At 50.9% G+C, this 18,391-nt stretch overlaps 1 protein-coding gene and 1 non-coding gene across 6 annotated transcripts; both read left to right on the top strand.

Annotated features, from left to right (window-relative positions):
- The first annotated feature begins 631 nt into the window (after nt 1-631).
- Nectin4 (nectin cell adhesion molecule 4) lies at nt 632-18,318 on the top strand. Of its 5 annotated transcripts, none has more exons than XM_057770152.1 (10): nt 632-675; nt 1,129-1,207; nt 10,527-10,886; nt 12,711-13,001; nt 13,881-14,001; nt 14,902-15,050; nt 15,287-15,443; nt 15,872-15,947; nt 16,374-16,448; nt 16,783-18,318. In XM_057770152.1, the coding sequence occupies exons 1-10, from the start codon at nt 664-666 to the stop codon at nt 17,005-17,007; spliced, it is 1,545 nt and encodes a 514-aa protein (XP_057626135.1). In that variant the 5' UTR covers nt 632-663; the 3' UTR covers nt 17,008-18,318. The 5 variants fall into 5 exon arrangements, with proteins under 5 accessions (XP_057626135.1, XP_057626131.1, XP_057626130.1 ...); XM_057770148.1 differs by having other exon boundaries at nt 636-675; nt 1,051-1,207; nt 15,290-15,443; XM_057770147.1 differs by having other exon boundaries at nt 636-675; nt 1,051-1,207.
- LOC130875273 (U6 spliceosomal RNA) lies at nt 12,391-12,497 on the top strand. Its single transcript, XR_009057204.1, has one exon. It is a non-coding gene; the product is annotated as a U6 spliceosomal RNA (small nuclear RNA).
- Nucleotides 18,319-18,391: the final 73 nt, after the last annotated feature.

Here is an 18,391-nt window from a genome sequence, read left to right as displayed (position 1 = left end):
GGGCGGTGGTGGCGCACGCCTTTAATCCCAGCACTTGGGAGGCAGAGGCAGGCGGATCTCTGTGAGTTCGAGGCCAGCCTGGTCTACAAGAGCTAGTTCCAGGACAGGAACCAAAAACTACGGAGAAACCCTGTCTCGAAAAATAAAAAAAAATAAAAAAAAAAAAAACAAAAAAAAACAAAAAAAACTCCTGCCATGGGTTAAATTGTTGAGCGAAGGTTCTGAGAGGAAAAGCAGGAATTCACAGGGCTAATCCCCTGGTCAGCCCCTCCACCTCTCCCATGCAGGGATGGGCCAGAGGAAAGCAGTGAAGTTCTTTCTCAGAGGGTTCTCTGAACTAACTTTCTGCTTCCAGAAAATCACTAGACTAACTTGACTGTCCTCTAGCAAGTCCATCCTCCTATTTAGGCCTTCTGAAGCATGAGGTAGATGGGCCAGCAGGCCAGGGACCTCCTCAGTTCTCTGATTCTGTGGCACCAAAAGTTGAATCCTTCAGGAGTTTGAGGAACTTGTCAGGGACCCCAGGAAACAGCTGACCTGGCTGTCATATGAAAGGGTTGGGTGCTTTTTCAGACACATCTGTGCTTCCGTCTTTAAGACACCCAGGCCTCCTTGTTCCACGCCCCCTGCAAGAGGCTCACCACCACCCTCACGCCGCTGTCCATGGCCTCACAGGTAAAGCCCCTGATGCTGATGAGATCCCACTGCCCGCACCCAGATCCGTCCCTTCTTCCCTCCCTCCTTGGCGCCCATTAGCTAGCCCAGGCCGTGGGGGCGGTGGCTGCGGAGTCTCCTCTCTGTGCCAGGCCCGGCCCCCGGAGACGCACCTGTTCTGACCTGCTTAGCAGGTTCCCAGGTTTCTGCCTTCGTTGTTGGCCACGGCGTGGGAAGCAGCTCTGGGGGAGCTCAGGGCTCCCGATCACGGCTTCTTGGGGGTAGCCACGGCTGGGTGGGTAGAACTGGGGCCTGGGTCCCCTAGTGGAGACCCAAGTGGGATAGGCAGGTACGTCAGTGCCTGAGGACTCCGTGACTTCCTGCCTTCTGGGTCAGAGCTTTACACAGCTCCAGAACCGGCTCCCAGGGAGAACTCCGTGGAACTCAGAATCACTGGCCAGGTCTGCCTTTCAGCCAATGCCCCTGTCCCTGGGAGCCGAGATGTGGGGCCTTGAAGCCTGGCTGCTGCTGTTGTTCCTGGCATCGTTTACAGGTAGGACTTGCCTGAACCGTCAGGACTCTTGCTTCTGAGCTCTACCTGGCAGAGATAGGCACACACAGACAGACAGACAGACAGACAGACAGACACACACACACGAGTGTACCACATACCCAAACATTCCCTTTCCTTGGACTCCGGATGGAGAAGACAATCTCTTTCTCCTGTTCATTCCATTTACCATCAGTGCCCTCAAAAGAACCAATGTAGCTCTTTCTTCTCAAGTCTCCTCTCTGTCCCAAGACCAAGCCACTTAATGTCTGCAGTCCCTAACTACCTCTGCTAAAGCCTTGCTTGCCAAAGCCTCTGTGGATACACACACACACACACACACACACGCACACACGCATGCACTCACACACGCACACACACACAGGGCAGGTGGGCTGAAAGGTGGACTCCGAGGACCCTGCTCACCCCAGGGCTTCCTGAAGGCTTTGTGGCCTACCCACTGGGCTTCAGACCTGCCTCAGCATTCACCAGGAGCAGGAAACCTGGTGTCTGGGGAGTGGAGGGGAATTTCTGTCTCCTTCTCCTCTCATAGTAATATTCTGAGCAGTAATATTGGGGTGCTTGTTGTGGGATTACAGGAAAGCCATGAAACTCCTCTCACCCTAGCGCCTCTCCCTCCCCGGCACATGCACTAGTAGGTGGAGAATAATGGTGTGTGTTTCTTACACAATGGGGGGATGTTAAAGGGTAAAGGGGCTTCTAGATGAGATGCGGTCCACTTTTATTCATTTATTATCTTTCCATTTCCTCGGTTGAATGCCTATACAATACTTAGACTTTCTGCTTGCCTAATGTAGTCAGAACATACATAAATCATCAGAATGTATCATTGTCAGAGCGAGAGGGAGAGAATATGTGTGCAAGGAGACCAAAGTAGGGTGCTATTGGCTGTTGCTGGGGAAGGAGTAGCTAAGAGCTCTTTTTCCTTAGAAAGACAGGGCCTTGTCTGCAGAGGACAGTAGGGTCCTCCGCTCAATAAACAGAAGCAAGGGACTCTCAGTTGTCCAGCAGCACTTGGTGACTCTCTCTCCACCCCCATTCTCAATTGAAGCACACACACACACACAAGGCATAGATGGAGAACAAGGCATAGATGCCTGGATTAGCAGGCTTCGAGGTCGCCCTCACTCTGGTCTTGTAACAGAAGGGTCAGTGGGTCACTCTCCAGTATCAGGACGCTAAGCTCCAACCTCTGCCACCTGCCCTTACCCTCAGCCCCTGCCCTTAATTTCCATTTTCCAGATAGCCCTTTTCCCTGGGTTAAGGCAAGAGGGTGGGGCCTCCTGCTGGGCCAGGGAACCCAACTGACACTTTCCTGGGGAATCTACCTACCCCTGAGGAATGAAGTCATGCTGTCTCAGGACTTGGGTAGGATCAAAGAGATCACTACTCCAACTCCTTCATTTTAAAGATGGGAAAACCAAGAGAAACAGATGGGCAGGTGAGATCTGCAAGATTACTCAGTGTAAAAAGCAGAACCAGGGTTAGGGCCTTGGTCACCCGACTCCTTGTTAAAAAAAGAAAAAAAAAACAGGATAGCTGAGAGCATGTGGTACTAGAGGCTGGCGATACAATGGTAAGGGTACTACTCCCGCCTTCCTTCTCCATGATGCAAAGCTGGTCTTTCTAGTAGAAGCCCAGAGAAGAGGGAGAGAACTCCTGGCTAGAAAATTGCCCCAGACTTCACCCAGGTCTGGGAGAAGCTAAGCTTAGGAGAAAGGCTGGCTCCAGGATTGCCCAAGAGGCTAGTAGCTAATCGGATGTCACTGAACTTCTGCTGCCATGACGTGCGCAGAGATGAAGGCTGTTCCCAGGAATCCCTGGAAACTCGTATTATGGGGCCACAGCCCAAGGACTAGAGAGTCCCATCCCCTTCATTTTGGCTCCTTTGTGTGTATGTGTAGGCATCTCGTTAATGGCCCTAGGAACCTAGACTCATTTTATATCTCTGAACTCCCCTCAGATTTGGAAATCAAGAGCCTTGAGTTCTGATCCCATTTCTTCCATTAATTTGTTAGGTATTTTTGAACAGCTGAGAGACTGCATCAGGAGACCGAGAAGGACTGGAGGGTCTCTGCAGACCTTTTGACTCTGAAATACTAGGCTTCTGTGATTGATTGTCCAGCTCCTGGCTTGAAGTGTTGTGGTGGTTGAAGAATTGATCAGTCTCCCTGTGGCTGAGAGGACCCTTCCCAAGGACACAGCCTTCCTGGCCCAATTGCAAAGAGACACCTGCCCCCCAACTCCAGGACCATTAGAGCACTGAGCCCTAGGGCCCTGCCCCACCCCTGACAGGGAGAGGAGCCCAGGCTTGGGAGGCGCCTCCAACACCACAGCTCTTTGTTTCTCCTTAATGGGATGAGTTTCCGGGTGAGGTCCCATCCCTCCTCCCTCCCCCATCTCTTGCCCTGGGGCTGAGGGGCCTGAGTCTGCAAACTGTTTTCCTATAGGTTCCCAGTTTCTAACTCTTTGGGTCTTGCGAGCTCTGGGAGTAAGCTGGTCCATGAATTCTAAATTCTGTCTTCTGCCGGTTAGGATCAACTTTCTGTTGAGATTAATTTCCTAGAAAGGGAGGGGCCCCATCCCTACTTTTCTGCTCCTGATGACAGAGGTGGGCAGGCCCTTTCCTGTAGGGCCTACCCAAACCCAGAGAAGCCAGAAAGGGAGGCTTGCTTCCCCGCCCAAGTGTGGAGAACCAGGAGAATCCCAGGGAAGCCCTTGGCCCCAGTGACCCTGGTTCCATCCTAGCATTTTGTATTGATGCAGCGGGGGTGGAGAGACCCGCAGCTACAGAGATAGCAGTGAGGAGGTTAATGTGCACAGTCCCATCTTCTAGAGTATAGCCTCAGAATCCAGGGGTCCTGGGACCACTGAGGGGAGCAAGTCCTGTAGGGAGAGAATGTCTGTAGAATCTGGACTCCAAATCTTGGAAAGACTCGACAAAGAAGGGATGGAAATGAAAAGTGGCAAACTAAGTCAGAAGCACAGAGAGCAGAGGAACTTTGGGGTCCAGATCTGGAAACAGAATGTAAAGCAATTAAGTTTTAAATGGGAGGTACCCACCTGTTTTCTGGAGGAGAATGGGGGTACCATACCCTATCCTTTCACTGGAACAGGAGCCAACAGGGTGCCTGTGGCCTGAGGAGCTGTTCCCATGGCTTTCTGTGCCACCCCCAGCCCCAACATGTCTCTCTAAACTGTTCTGAAGGCTAAGGTTAGGGCTGTGATGTGGAATGAAGCTGGCTAGACACAAAATGGGAGAAGGGATGGGCAGAATTTGGGTGGTGGTGGGGAGGCTAGATCTCAGGGGTTTGAGAGAAGTTGAATTCTAGGTCTCCCACCCACCCACAGCGGTGACTCAGCGGGGCTCAGACTCTGGCTCCTGGGGGGTTTAGGGGACTTATCTGTGCTGAGAGCTGTGTCTAAGGCAGAGCCGCCTGCCTCATGAACTGTCCGTCCTCCCCATTGTTCCTCTTTCCCTCTGTTACTTACGTGGCCCCCCTCCCTAGACACTAATCTGTGGGTGGGCGCTTTGCCCAGCTTGGGAAGCTCTCGTTAAGCTGGGGGGCTTAGGAAAAATGAGGGGTATGTAAGGGAGGTGGGTGAAGGCGGAGGGAAAGTTTTTGGTTTTCAAAGTCCCTCAATTCCAAGGCCAAGGTTACGGGCAGAGGAAAGTCCAAAATAACCTTTTGCTTTGTCTGTGTCTCCTGTCCTGGGTGGACGGGGACTAGAAGCTTCCCTCTCATGTCTTCTCTTACCTCTAACACACCTACGCCAGCCTTCTCTGGTGAAGCTAGCGAAGGGAGGGAGGCAAGAGTTAACAAAAAATATGAGACCCTAGACAGCCTGGACCCCTCCCCCTAGTCCCAGGCATACCCCCACCCCCCTGCTTCCCACCGAACCTGCACCAGACAGTTCTTACCTCAGGCCTGGAGCCAGAGCTGGTTTTTCTGGTGGTAGCAAGTAGCAAAGCCCTGACAGAGATTCCCAGGGAAGAATCTCTGCTTGGGGGGTCAGAGTCCTGAGGGGGCCCAGGGGTGTGGCCATAGGGGGTAAAAAGGGTGGGAGTCCCTTTGTAGGAACCCAAAGAGAAAAAGAGAGGGAGCCTTTGTTTTGTTTGTCAGGGAGGTTCGGTGGCAATTTCCCATCACCTGGAGGGACAGTGACCTCATCTCTGGTTACCTCCACCTTTAGCCTGAGATGAATCTGCCCTGAAGTCTTGGGGTGAGATGGAGAGGGAAGCCAGGGGCAACATTAGAATGGGCAGAAGCCCAGAGCCACACACTGACCAAATGCAGCTGAGCCAGACGTGCGGAAGCCAAGATAAACGCCATCAAAATATTTACTGTGTGTGTGGAGTTCCGCAGTAGGGTGATGTAGACTGTGTGTTCAGAGGGTGAGATGTATATGTAATGGTGCGTGCATATATGTTCATATGCTAACACATAGCTCTTCCCTCTGGGTACAGAAAAGTTAGGATGTAGATTTCCCCGAAGAGAGCTGTGAACACATATATGTATGAAACACCCCAGGTTCTTGCAAGGAAATAGTTTCACATTCATATGAACTAGAAAAACTGGCCTAGCCCTCATCCAAAGATTCAGACACAAAAGACTTGACAGTTATTACCTTTGTCACACAGACACACCTCAAGGACCCCAATGTGTGTACATCCTCTTATGTACCAGCAGAAGACACTGATGGATAAAAGTCCCTCAAAAAAAAAATCTCATTCTCAAACACATTGCTAAGGTTGGGTATCTACAAGTGCCAGCCTCAGTTTCCCCTTTTGAGCTTAAAGGCCAAGACTTACACAGAAAGGAAAGCAGGAGCCAAGAAACAGAGTAGGGTGTAGCCAGCTAGCCCAAGCCAGGAATGGAGGACCTGTCTGGGAGCGGGCGGGGTACACAAAAGGCAGGGCCCCAAAGAGGCCTGAGGGGGCCTGGCCAGGGGTGGGGGAGGCTGAGGGCAGGGATCCCGTCTGGCCAGTTGGGCCTGTTCTCTTCCTTGCGCAAGGTGGTGGTGGCTGTGGCTAGGCCTGCTGCTCTGTGGCAGCTTCTGAGTCACTAAGGCTCCTGACCAGCGTCCTGGTGCTCCTTGAGAGGAGGGGTGGGGAGAGTCAGGAGGAGGAGGAGGAGTGCCCAGGAAGCTAGAGGCCACCAGCCTCAGCAGACTACACACGCAGCAGTAGAAGGGTCTGTGGGCTTGGCCTGGCCTGGCTACTGCATGCCCATAAGGTGACCTCACCAGGCAGGCGGTGTGTCTCCTTCAGCCTGGTGACATCATCATGCTGACGCCAGGCAGGCCCTGGGTGGGGGAGAGGAGGAGACAATCCTGGCTTGCCCTGGCTTGGAAGCCTGGGTTCTTGGGTCCATTTAGCTCAGGACAAGGATACTTGGGCCCAACTTCTCTTAACTCATTTCTTTTGATTTAGAAGATGAACTGAAGGCCTTTAGAAGTGGGGATGCCTCAGCCTAAGATACTTCCACTAAATAGCGGCTTTAGGACAGTGTGGGTTTTGTAGGAGCAATTCCAAAGGAACTTTCCTGTCCCATTAGGTGCCTCAGTCTGCAAAACTGGGGCTTGAACCTTCAGGATGAGGATTTCGGACTCACAGGTTAGGGACATTATGGATGGAGACGCAGGCATGTGATGGGTACCCAATTCTTACTGTGCTCTAAGGAGGTATTTTGGGGGACAGAATATGGATGACTTGTAGTAGGGGCAGGGGCCAGTCTAAGGCCTTGAGAGATGATGGTTAAGAGCACTTGTTCTTGCAGAGAACCTGGGTTAATTTCCCAGAACCCCCATGGCAGTGACCAGCCACCTGTAACTCCAATTCCAAGACATCAGATGCTCTCTGCTAACCTACATGGCCACCAGGCACATAGTATACATATATGCAAGCAAAACGTTCATACACATAAAAAAAATAAGTAAGTAAAAATTTAATGATGGAAATATGGGATCTGCCAATGTCACAGAAATGTCTTTGGAAAGATTTCTATCTCCTGGTGGGCAGGACTTGGGGTCCCTGTGACCTGCATCCACATTATTGTAACTTAAATCTACATCAGTGTTTTGCAGCAGAGTGAGCTGAGAGCCCATATCGCACCCCACCACCCGGCTTTTTTGACAGCCTTACTCCCTTTAGTGCTAGGAGGAGGTACCTGGGAGGGGTGCAAGCTGGACTCCCAGGCTGGGCTGGGTGGGACCCATGTCAGCTTAGGCAGGTCAGGGCCCTGGTATCTGGCCCTGCAGGTCTGTCCCGTCCAGTCTGGGGCCCTCCCAACTCCCAGCAGCAGCATCCTTCCCTCCACGCCTCCTATCAGGGCCACAAGACCCATTCATCTGTCTCCCTGGAACCCTCTGCCTACTCCATGCTTCGTTTCCTTACTACATGCCTGCCTGTCTCCATCACCTTTGTCCTTTGGTCCAGAGTTGGAGCTCTGTCAGTGAACCCAGACAGCCAGTTTATCTTTACCCCCCGCCGCCCCAAGGTTGCCATGCCAACACTTTCCCTGCCTCATCCAAATAAGGGACTGTGCCTTCCTCTTGGTTCTACTTTCTTTCTGCTGCCTCTTTCATGCATCTGCTCACTCATTTGTATATTCTTTTTGTTTTTGATTTTTGTGGGGATTGAGACATTGTTTCACTTTTGCTCAGGATGGCCTTGAACCCAAGATCTTCTTGTCTGAGCTTCCCCAAGTGTTGGGATAAGAGGTATGGGCTACCAAGCCTGGCTTTGTTCATTCATTCATTCATTGATTCACTCAGTCAACAAACATTCATCAGCGTCCAGTTATGTGACAGGAAGAAGACCACATACCACTGACTGAGCATGAAATCAGAAACCATGTTTTTAATATGTGATACATGACCCTCTTTTGACTCTTCTGAAGCTCAATGCCTTGGGGAAGGAGAGCACGAAAACAGAAAGTCTGATCTACAGGTTAAAGCGCTATGATTGAGGCTAAAGTAGAGTGCTGGTGGAGCACAGGGGCAGGGCACCCGAAGCGGCTTGAGGTGGGGGAAGGGAGGGAGGACTCAGGAGGAAATGATGTCTAAGCAGAGTCTTAAGGCGTGAGTAGGTGTTCTCCAGACAGTGATGAGTAGCAGCAACCAGACACAGGGAGGAGAGCATTCCAGGCAGGGGTACAGTGTGAGCAAAGGTGACAGACAGCAGGGTGTGGGGGGTACTGGTTAGAGCCAGGGATTATCAATAGTTGGATGCTCTAAGTTGAAGCTTTGGCCATTCCAGAACACTCTTCTGCCCTGGCCAGGCCCCTGACCCTGGGTTTTGTTTATTTATTTATTTTTTATAACCATAGGCATTCCCAGGCCCAACCTTCTTTATAAGCTACTCGTTCTAGATATCCAGTTCATCTTTGAGTCTTTCCTGTTCCCTGCCTCTCTCTAATCAGTGACCAAATTCCCACCAAAAGCTCCCTTTTATCTTCCCAGTACCACCTTGCCAGGCTACGGCCTCATGGTATGTGCCTCAGTCTCTTTCCATGACCTGTTTTCTGGTCAGACTACATGTTGTCATCTGCTTCATGCCACTTGCTAGCTAGGGAAGCTTTGGTGACTCTCCACTTCCTACTGACCAGATTTGAATTCCTTTTCCTGGCATGGGTAGTCCTGGGCTATTCGGACCCACCCTACCCCAGCTATGGTTTCCCTGCTGCTCAACACACACACCCTATCTTAGGTTGGGCCCTCTTCTCTTTGCTTCCTGAACCAGCAGCCAGCCTCGCTACTCCCTTAGGTGTTTGCTTACTTGATCCTCTATTATCAATGCCTTTCTAGGCCTCCCGGGCCTCCTGATCCCACTCAGCTCACTCATGAAGTCTTCCCTATGATTCCCACATGGCTCAAACAACCTAAGACCCAGTCACCAAACACTAACCAGAAACCACCACTGCAAGTCAGGTGGGGTGGTGTATCCAGTAATCTAAGCACTCCGGAGGCTGGGGTGGGAGAACAGTGAGTCTAAAGCCAGCCTGACAGGCTACATAGTTTTTTTTTTTTTTTTTTTTAAAGATTTATTTATTTATTATGCATACAACATTCTGCCTCAATGTATGCCCGCACGCCAGAGGAGGGCGCCAGATATCAGTACAGATGGTTGTGAGCCACCATGTGGTGGTGGGAATTGAACTCAGGACCTCTGGAAGAGCAGCCAGTGCTCTTAACCTCTGAGCCATCTCTCCAGCCCCCCAGGCTACATAGTTAGACTGTCTTAAAAAGAAAGAGGAAAAGGAGGAGGGAGGGAAGAGAGGAGAAAAAAAAAGAAATTATCATTGCATGATTCCATACCAGATAGATAGATAGATAGATAGATAGATAGATAGATGATAGATGGATAGGTGGATGGATGGATGGATGTCTATCATTTGTATTTCTTCCTCCTAAACAGACCTCGAGTTCCATGAGGGCAGGAAATGGATCTTTATTTGCCAGTAAGGTTATGTAATGGACGTATCTAAATTCAAAATTTCCAAATGCTTCCTACAGCTGCTCATCGATTACCAAAGCACTAGTCCTTCATCCCTGGTCCTCTGATTCTGGCTCAACATTCTAACAATTGCTGTGTATCTGCCCTGACCTCATCTCTCCAGGCCCCTGACCTCGGGGCCCTTTTTGTCTTCAGTGACTTGCTGGTTCCTGCCCCTAAGCCTGTTCATGCCATTCCTCCCACATGGAAGACCTCCTTCTCTCTGGGAATCCAGGCCTCTCATCTTCAAGCCATGGGAAAAAGCATTCCCAAGGTCCTTATCCTTCCAAAATGGCCCATCCCAGGCTCCAAACGTTCTGAACATTTTCAACCACTCTTCACCATTCCTTCCAAAAGCACTGGCTTTTACTTTTACCCCACTTCGTAGACTGTGCCTCCTGTGAAATTTGTCCTTGGTTTCCTGTTTCTCTGGGCAGAGATTTCATTTCCTGGAAGGCTGTGAGCTCTGTGAGGGGCAGAAGCTAGGTCTCTGGTCCTGTTATAGTTTCTTTGCTCAAATACAATTCTAGATGGCAACAGGGTGAGTCTTCCATAAATCATCTGTGTGGCCTTAGGGAAGCCACTTCCCTCTGGGTCTCAGTTTCCTCCTCTGTTAAATGGCGATAATAACGCCTACCCTCTTGGGAATGTTGAGTGGATCTAATGAGGTAATGGCTAGAATGCGCTTTGCAAGCACAAATTGCTCCTGCAATTCCGGCTGCCTTTGCTGTCATTATCATTTTGATTGCGTTCCTTTGGTTCTGACAGCCCCCCTCACCCTGACTTACTGTCTACCCCCTGCAGGCCGATGCCCGGCTGGTGAGCTGGAGACCTCGGACCTAGTGACGGTGGTGCTGGGCCAGGACGCAAAACTGCCCTGCTTCTACCGAGGGGATCCCGACGAGCAGGTGGGGCAAGTGGCATGGGCTCGGGTGGACCCAAACGAGGGCACCCGGGAGCTGGCCCTACTGCACTCCAAATATGGGCTTCATGTGAGCCCCGCCTATGAGGACCGCGTGGAGCAACCACCGCCCCCACGAGACCCTCTGGACGGCTCCGTGCTCCTGCGCAACGCTGTGCAAGCAGATGAGGGCGAGTATGAGTGCAGAGTCAGCACTTTCCCCGCCGGCAGCTTCCAGGCACGAATGCGGCTCCGTGTTCTGGGTTAGTAGAGCCAGCTGGGCACAATCAGAATTCGTGGGTGTGTGGACGGGAGCGGAGACAGGACGGGACTGCAGAGATGGATGGAGCAGAGGCAGAACAGGCAAACATAAAAGATAAGGCCATGTAGGGGTGAGGGAGGATTACCCAGTCCCTCCCACCCAATCCGTAAATTCTCTCCAAAAGCCGCCAAAGCTGGGGAGTAATACATATTTTAGGAAGCTTGCGCTTCCCACGGTCCGAATTTCACTCTGTGCACCTTTGTCCTTCTGGAACATGGGCTTATTCTTTCGAATAGCTTTTCAGAGAGCTGAGAACTTCTGGCAGACTCCACTTAAATGCCCTCGTTTCCAAGGTGCACTTACTGATTCTACGAAAGACACCAATGCACCAATACAAAGCTTTCTTCACCATCCTAGGCGCTGCGGTTTTACAATGTGAGAGTCACAGATGTGAACATGAGGCCCAGCTGTGATGTGTCTATATGTGAGCAGGGGAGCGGTTAATAGGTTAATACGCTCCTTGATTGGGACTTCAGTGGACGTGATCTAAGACCACGATCACGTCTGTCTGTCTGTCTGTCTGTCTGTCTATCTATCTATCTATCTATCTATCTATCTATCTATCTATCTATCCATCTCTCGGTTTTTCGAGGCGGGATTTCCTCTGTGCAGCTTTGGAGCCTCTCCTGGAACTCGCTTTGTAGACCAGGCTGGCCTTGAACGCACAGAGATCCACTGTCTCTGCTTCCCCAGTGCTGGGATTAAAGGTGTGTGCCATCACCATCTGGCTCACAATTGCATTCTAAACCACTGCTTTGCATTATGGACAGTGGTGCTGGTCAACCTGTTCCTATGGTCAAGGTGTCTTTTCAATTTTGTGGTTGGGCTATTTTGAAGCTAGAATTTTTTTAAAAATTCAAAAAATTGTGCTTTGAGTTATTTTGAAGTTAGAAATAAAAAGCCTTCATGTTTTTGCTTTGGGTGGAAGTTAGTAGCCTAAGTCTTGGAGGGAAAAAAAAAATAAAACTTGAGTGAAAAAAAAAAAAAAAAAGCTGGGCATAGTGATAAATATCTTACACTGCTCCAGAAGCTGAGTCAGGAGAATGGAGAATCTGAGGCCAACACACACCCCAAAACAAAATCTGTGACTCTAGGCTTTGTCACTTAAGAGCTGACGACCTGGAGCAAATCCCTAACCCTTCCTGAGCTTTGGTTTCCTCATCTGAAGAGCAAAGCATAATAATACCACTTCACTAGTATGCTAGCAGAATCAAATGAGATAATGCATGAAAGCATTTAGCATAATAGTTGACACATGGTAAGCAGTGATTATTATTGTTATTATTACATAGATAGTATCTAATTAGTTCTAAAATTATTTTATTTTTTTAAAAAATAACCTATGCACATTGTAAAAAATTCTAATAGCGAAGAAAGATGTAAAGACACTTGAAATTACACCACTGATCTGGCACTTTTCTTAGTAAGATAAGAAAGGGGGACTGGAGCTCGCTTCGGCAGCACAGATACTAAAACTGGAACGATACAGAGAAGATTAGCCTGGCGACTGCACAGGGATGACACGCAAACTCGTGAAGCCTTCCATATTTTTAAGACAAGATCTCCTTGAGTAAACTGGGAGCATGGGACCATGGGAGAGAGTTGGAGGGGAGGAGAGAGGAAGGGAGGGGAGCAGAGAAAAATGTAGAGCTCAATAAAATCAATAATTAAAAAAAAGGGGGGGGGGCTGAAGTTTGCAGCTGGGTGGGACTGAGAGAGGCCTCCTGACAGCGGATCTTTTATATACTCCTCTCCCCATCCACAGTGCCTCCCCTGCCTTCACTGAACCCTGGTCCACCACTAGAAGAGGGCCAGGGCCTGACGCTGGCAGCCTCTTGCACTGCCGAGGGCAGCCCAGCTCCCACCGTGACCTGGGACACCGAAGTCAAAGGTACTCAGGCCAGCCGCTCCTTCAAGCACTCCCGCTCGGCTGCTGTCACTTCAGAGTTCCACCTGGTGCCTAGCCGAAGCATGAATGGGCAGCCACTTACCTGTGTGGTGTCTCACCCTGGCCTGCTCCAGGACCAGAGAATCACCCACACCCTCCAAGTGGCCTGTGAGTATTGGGATAGATGGGTAAGATACCCTATGTTCTGAGAATAGTGCTAAGACACTGTGACCCTGAACCACACCAGGAGGGTCAGCCTGAGAACAGAAGACTTGGGGGCCAACCTAGATGCCCTGGGAAAATCATTGTGGTCTCTGTGAACTATATTCCAAGTATTGGGATTAAAGGCAAGCCCCACTGCTGCCTGGTATCTCTGTGAACTTTGTAGAAGAGACTGCCTTATTTTTACAGTGTTGATGGGAGAATAAAATATAAATATGATACTGAAGGTATTTGCAAAATATACAGTTTAGAGTTTGGAGACAGACTTGGGACAAGCCGCCGTTCTGCTATTTACCAATAGTTATTTAATCTTGTTAGACCTCATTTTATTCACCAGAAAATGAGTGTAATTATACCAACTATACAGGATTTTGATGAGAATTAGCGTCCTTGAATGCAAAGCATCTCACAGATTTGAAATCCTGTAAGGGTTCAGGAAATGATAGTGTGCTCCCAGCGTTAGCCTGCAAGCCAGATTACACCGCCACTTGGCAGGAAGTAGGAAATCAACACACATCTGTTAGGAAAATGAACAAACTGGCGGGTTTTAGGCCCTTAGCGAGCACCTGCTTGGTGAGTAACAGTATGCTAGGTGTCACCGGAGAGTCAGAAAGACTGTGAAACTCCCTTACTCCAAGGGACGTGCGGGCTTTGCAGCACAGGTCAAGCAAAATAAACTCTGAGCTTGGGGCAGGGGTGGGGGGCACATGACAATGTGGTCAGGAGCTGTGGGTGAGGGGAGAGGGAGGCTGTTCACATAGGACAAGAGGGGATTCATGGATTAAAGCATCCTCCCATTCTTCCTCCTCCCTCCTCCCACTCCAGTCCTTGCAGAGGCCTCTGTGAGGGGCCTTGAGGACCAAAACTTGTGGCATGTTGGCCGAGAAGGAGCTACACTCAAGTGCCTGAGTGAAGGACAGCCCCCTCCCTCATTCAACTGGACACGGTAAGGGCCTATGCCTGCAGAAGGGCCTAGCATGGGACTAGCATCCTTTTCTTTTCAGGATGAACCCTATATTAGTTAGGGCATATGTTCAGACCAATATAAAAATATGCATAGTCAGCAAATATTACTGGCGCGGTCCAGGGAATGTGTGATTACCCATAGGGAATGTGTAGATATCTTCTTGGCTTTCCCCCCTAACTTTAAACTAGGAACTAAAACTATGGTAGATATGAATCTTTTAACTATTTCTGAGCGCTAAAAGTGCACGAGACAAAAACACAGCTGGCTATAGCTGCTGTTATACCAATGCTCCTTATAACCATCATGTTGCTAGCACCGCAGAAACACCCACCCCCTTCCACCAGCTCCTTCAAGAGCCCTTGTCTTTTCTTCCAGAGAATTACAAAAGGGTAGGATACCCATGTATGTGAGCCTATGATAGACAGGTTCTTACATGTGGACATATGAACGGTACATGTGACCTTGTGCCTAGGGCTAGGTTTGTTTACTCCGCCACGTAATATCATAGGTGTTGGAGCATGCAATCACAGTTTCCAGGTACCTCCAAGGCCAGCTAGGAGTGGAGTGTCCTGTTGTGTGGACTTTATAGCATGTATACCTGTTACCTGGTGCTAGATGACGTGATGCCTGTGGGAGCATGTGGGATGGCACGCGTGTGGATCTTCCCCAAGTGTGTGTGGGGGTGCCCGGGTCAGGCTGGGCGGCAGGGAGAAAGGACCTCTGCCTAGACCTGCCTAGGGTAGGGAGGGGCACCGTGGGAACAGCCTGAGGCTCTGGATGACGTCATGGGGGAGGGGGATGAATAGCTGCCTGGGCACGTTGGGTGGTGGCAGCCTTAGCCAGCCCCAGCCAGCACCCTTCAGCTTCCCTGTCCTTCAGGCTGGATGGACCTCTGCCTAGCGGGGTGCGAGTGAAGGGGGACACTCTGGGCTTTCCCCCACTGACCACTGAACACAGTGGCATCTACGTCTGCCACGTCAGCAATGAACTTTCTTCGAGGGACTCTCAGGTCACCGTGGAGGTTCTTGGTAAGCACAGTGGTTGGGGAACAAAGACAGGGAGGCTGAATCGGAGCTGGGGATGGGCAACAAGAAGCAAGACAGAGAAAGAAATTGAAAAGAGTGTCTTTGGGGATGGTGGATGGAGCTAAACTGAGTGGGTAGCTGAGGATGTCTTCTGTGAGGATAATATTTGGGTAGCAATGGGGTCTGGGGTAGATCCAGAAAGGATCTGGGCATGCACCTCAGACACAGCCTGTCTCCAGCAGACCCTCAAGATTCAGGAAAGCAAGTGGACCTAGTGTCGGCCTCAGTGGTGGTAGTGGGCGTGATTGCTGCACTCCTGTTCTGCCTCCTGGTGGTGGTGGTGGTACTCATGTCCCGGTATCACCGACGGAAAGCACAGCAGATGACCCAGAAATAGTGAGTACTGGCTACACCGAGTGGGTGGAGCCTAGCTGAGAACAAAGACAATGAAGTAGGAGATGAACCAGAACAGAGGAGAGAGGACACTGGGTAGCCTATGACTGGACAGCTTGTCCACCAGAGACGGGCAAAGCCTTTGGGGAAGTGAGGAAAGCCTGGGGCCTGGACCACAGCTGGATGAGGAGGCATAAGTCTGAGAGAAGCCCAGATCCATATTCTCCAGGAGTCATCTACTATGCATACTTTGGCACTATGTGGCACACATACACTTTGCAGCCACATTGTCATCTGCAGCCACAGACTCTAGTGCAGGCATAGTTTGGCAAGAGTACCCTCCAGCCATTGTACACAGGCTCAGCCAGGCTAGACTCACCCTAGGAGGCTGTCACTGCTCTCAGGTCTTGACAAGGGGGTGTCTTTCCCAGTGAGGAGGAGCTGACTCTGACCAGGGAGAACTCCATCCGAAGGCTGCATTCTCATCATACAGACCCTAGGAGCCAGGTGTGTGCTAAGGATGGGTGCATGTGTGGGGCATGGGCACACGGGTTTGCTTGGGTCTGGGCTACTCTATAGATAGGAATATAGCCCTATACTGGGTCTGGCTGCTTACTCATAGCTGGAGCTGAGCCGAGGCTGGGATATTAGCCCGGGATAGATGCTTTGGGGCTGCTGGGACTCCTCTTTGCAAGGCCCTTTCAGCACTGGGTTGGGGGCTGCTCTAGAAATCCACCACCAGTGCTGGTTCCAGGGTGGGTTTTTGGGAATGAGTGTGGGAAGGGGGATGTTTGTATAAGAGAGACAGGGAACTATGGGTTGGGAGAAAGGTGATCAGGGAGGACGCCGGTAGAGGATGAGAGGTGAAGAGGCTGAGGGGAGGAGGCTGGACTCTCTTCTGACTCCTCCTCCCCTATGTCTGGGCTCCTGCAGCCGGAGGAGAGTGTAGGGCTGAGAGCGGAGGGCCACCCTGATAGTCTCAAGGACAACAGTAGCTGCTCTGTGATGGTGAGGCCCCCGGCCCCACCGGTGTCCCCAACACTCTCCTGGCCCCAGATGTGGTGTGACAGCAGCCCCCTCTACCAGTCCCTGCCTATCATCCCTGGCTCCCATGTGAGCCCCGCCCCGCGTTTCTGCTGTGCCTTCATTCTCTGTCTCCCCATCCCTATGTTTAACACCAGCTCTTGCCCTCCCCGCCCCCAAATTTCCAAGCCCCATGCCTCCGGGACAGCCATTACCCGTGCTTTACCTGACCTCTGTCCCCATCACAACCCATCCCTACCCTACTGTGTCTGCCTGTTTGATCTCGACTGCTGACTTATCCTCTGCCCTTGGACTCCAGAGTGAAGAGCCAGAGGGCCGTAGCTACTCCACATTGACCACAGTGAGAGAGATTGAAACACAGACTGAACTACTGTCTCCGGGCTCTGGGCGGACAGAAGAGGAGGATGATCAGGATGAAGGCATCAAACAGGCCATGAACCATTTTGTTCAGGAGAATGGGACCCTGAGGGCCAAACCCACAGGCAATGGCATCTACATCAACGGGCGAGGGCACCTGGTCTGACCCAGGCCAGCCTCCCTCCCTAGGCCTGGTTTCTTCTGCTTCCGTGGGGGATTTCAACTCTTCTTAGGGGAACCCTCCTTAAAAGCCTGCATTTCTTTAGGAAGATACTTCCCACCCCACTGACTGCTCCACTTTTACCTCCAATCCTGGTCGTCAGGAGGGCTCCACTGGTTGAGTGTCTCCTATTTGTGTGTGTGTGTGTATGTGTGCGTGTGTGTGCACGTGTGTGTGTGGCATGCATTGTGCTGTCATGTTAAGAATCCCAGCGAATGGTACATGTGCCACAGGATTTGTGGCTGTGTGCAGAACATAACTAGGGTGTGGCTCGTGCCTAGCATGCCTCATGTGTGACCTCTGCCTGCAGATGCAGGTATTATCCTCAGACCCCAGAGCAGTATTAGTGATGCAGAGGTTGGAAGGGAGACGTGGAGACTGTGGGCCAGATCCAGGTGTGCAGGCATAGCTGGAGCTAGAATCTGACCTCCAAAGGCGGGGAGCTGTGTTCCCACCCTTGGGGGGCAAGTGTGAAGCAGGTGTCCAGGGTCTGCCAGAGGCTTGAACTGTTACAGAAGCCCTCTGCCCTCTGGTGGCCTGTGGGCCTGCTACATGTACACACCATACTGTCTGTAAATTAACCTCCAAGGGAGCCTCCTGAGGTCCCCTCAGGTTCCCTTAGTAAGAGAAAAAGAAACGTAAAAAACAAACAAATAAACAAAACCCTTTTTGTTACTGTGCATGCTTCTTGCTGGGCTTGTTTAAGCAAGGCCAGCCCACCAGGCATTCAACAAGACTGTTTAGCAGACCCCACAGCAGGAGCTAATTCCTATGGTTCTGGAAAGTTCTCCTCCTAGGGCATCTTCACCCAAAGAGGCTCTGGGGAGGAAACTGACAGCTGGCGGAGTCTGGAACCAGTGGTGTGAGGTATAAACGGGGAGTAGAGGGTAGAGATGGGGTGCGTGACTCCCATGGCCCTTTAAATCTTCCCCTAGTTGTGTCTACAGTTCATGCCTTCACAGAGTTGGGACTTGGTGTCAAGGGCCCCTGGTTCAGTTGTGTAGAGGGCAGAGGGTAGCAAGGGAAGGTAGAAGTTCAGGTGAGGTTTGAGCTGCTGTGGGCGAGGGTGACAATAGCTCCTTCCCCAGGGTTTCTGAGTCATTAATTTGGGGCTCTTCTGGCATTTTCTATGTGTGGGGCCTGGGATTAGATGTTTTTCTTTAGCCTGCCCAAACCTACTCAGCCAGAATACTGAGATTTACTATTCCAACCTTGTTTGGCCTGCAATCTGGTCTAATGGAGAGGCTTTCATCCCATTCCCATGGACTTGTGGACCCCGAGGATCTGGGGTCCTAGTATGTATATTTTATGTAAATATATGTATATTTGT

The sequence above is a fragment of the Chionomys nivalis genome, chromosome 5 (genome assembly GCF_950005125.1).
Source record: "Chionomys nivalis chromosome 5, mChiNiv1.1, whole genome shotgun sequence".
In the NCBI taxonomy this organism is placed as follows: Eukaryota; Metazoa; Chordata; class Mammalia; order Rodentia; family Cricetidae; genus Chionomys; species Chionomys nivalis.
This window is presented reverse-complemented; position numbering and strand designations above follow the sequence as displayed.

Bases quoted from the DNA above. Each gene is read 5' to 3' on its own strand.
- Nectin4 (XM_057770147.1), top strand. The intron at 13,002-13,880 runs GTGAGTATTGGG...CTCCCACTCCAG, and splicing joins CCACACCCTCCAAGTGGCCT to TCCTTGCAGAGGCCTCTGTG. The intron at 16,449-16,782 runs GTGAGGCCCCCG...CTTGGACTCCAG, and splicing joins ACAGTAGCTGCTCTGTGATG to AGTGAAGAGCCAGAGGGCCG.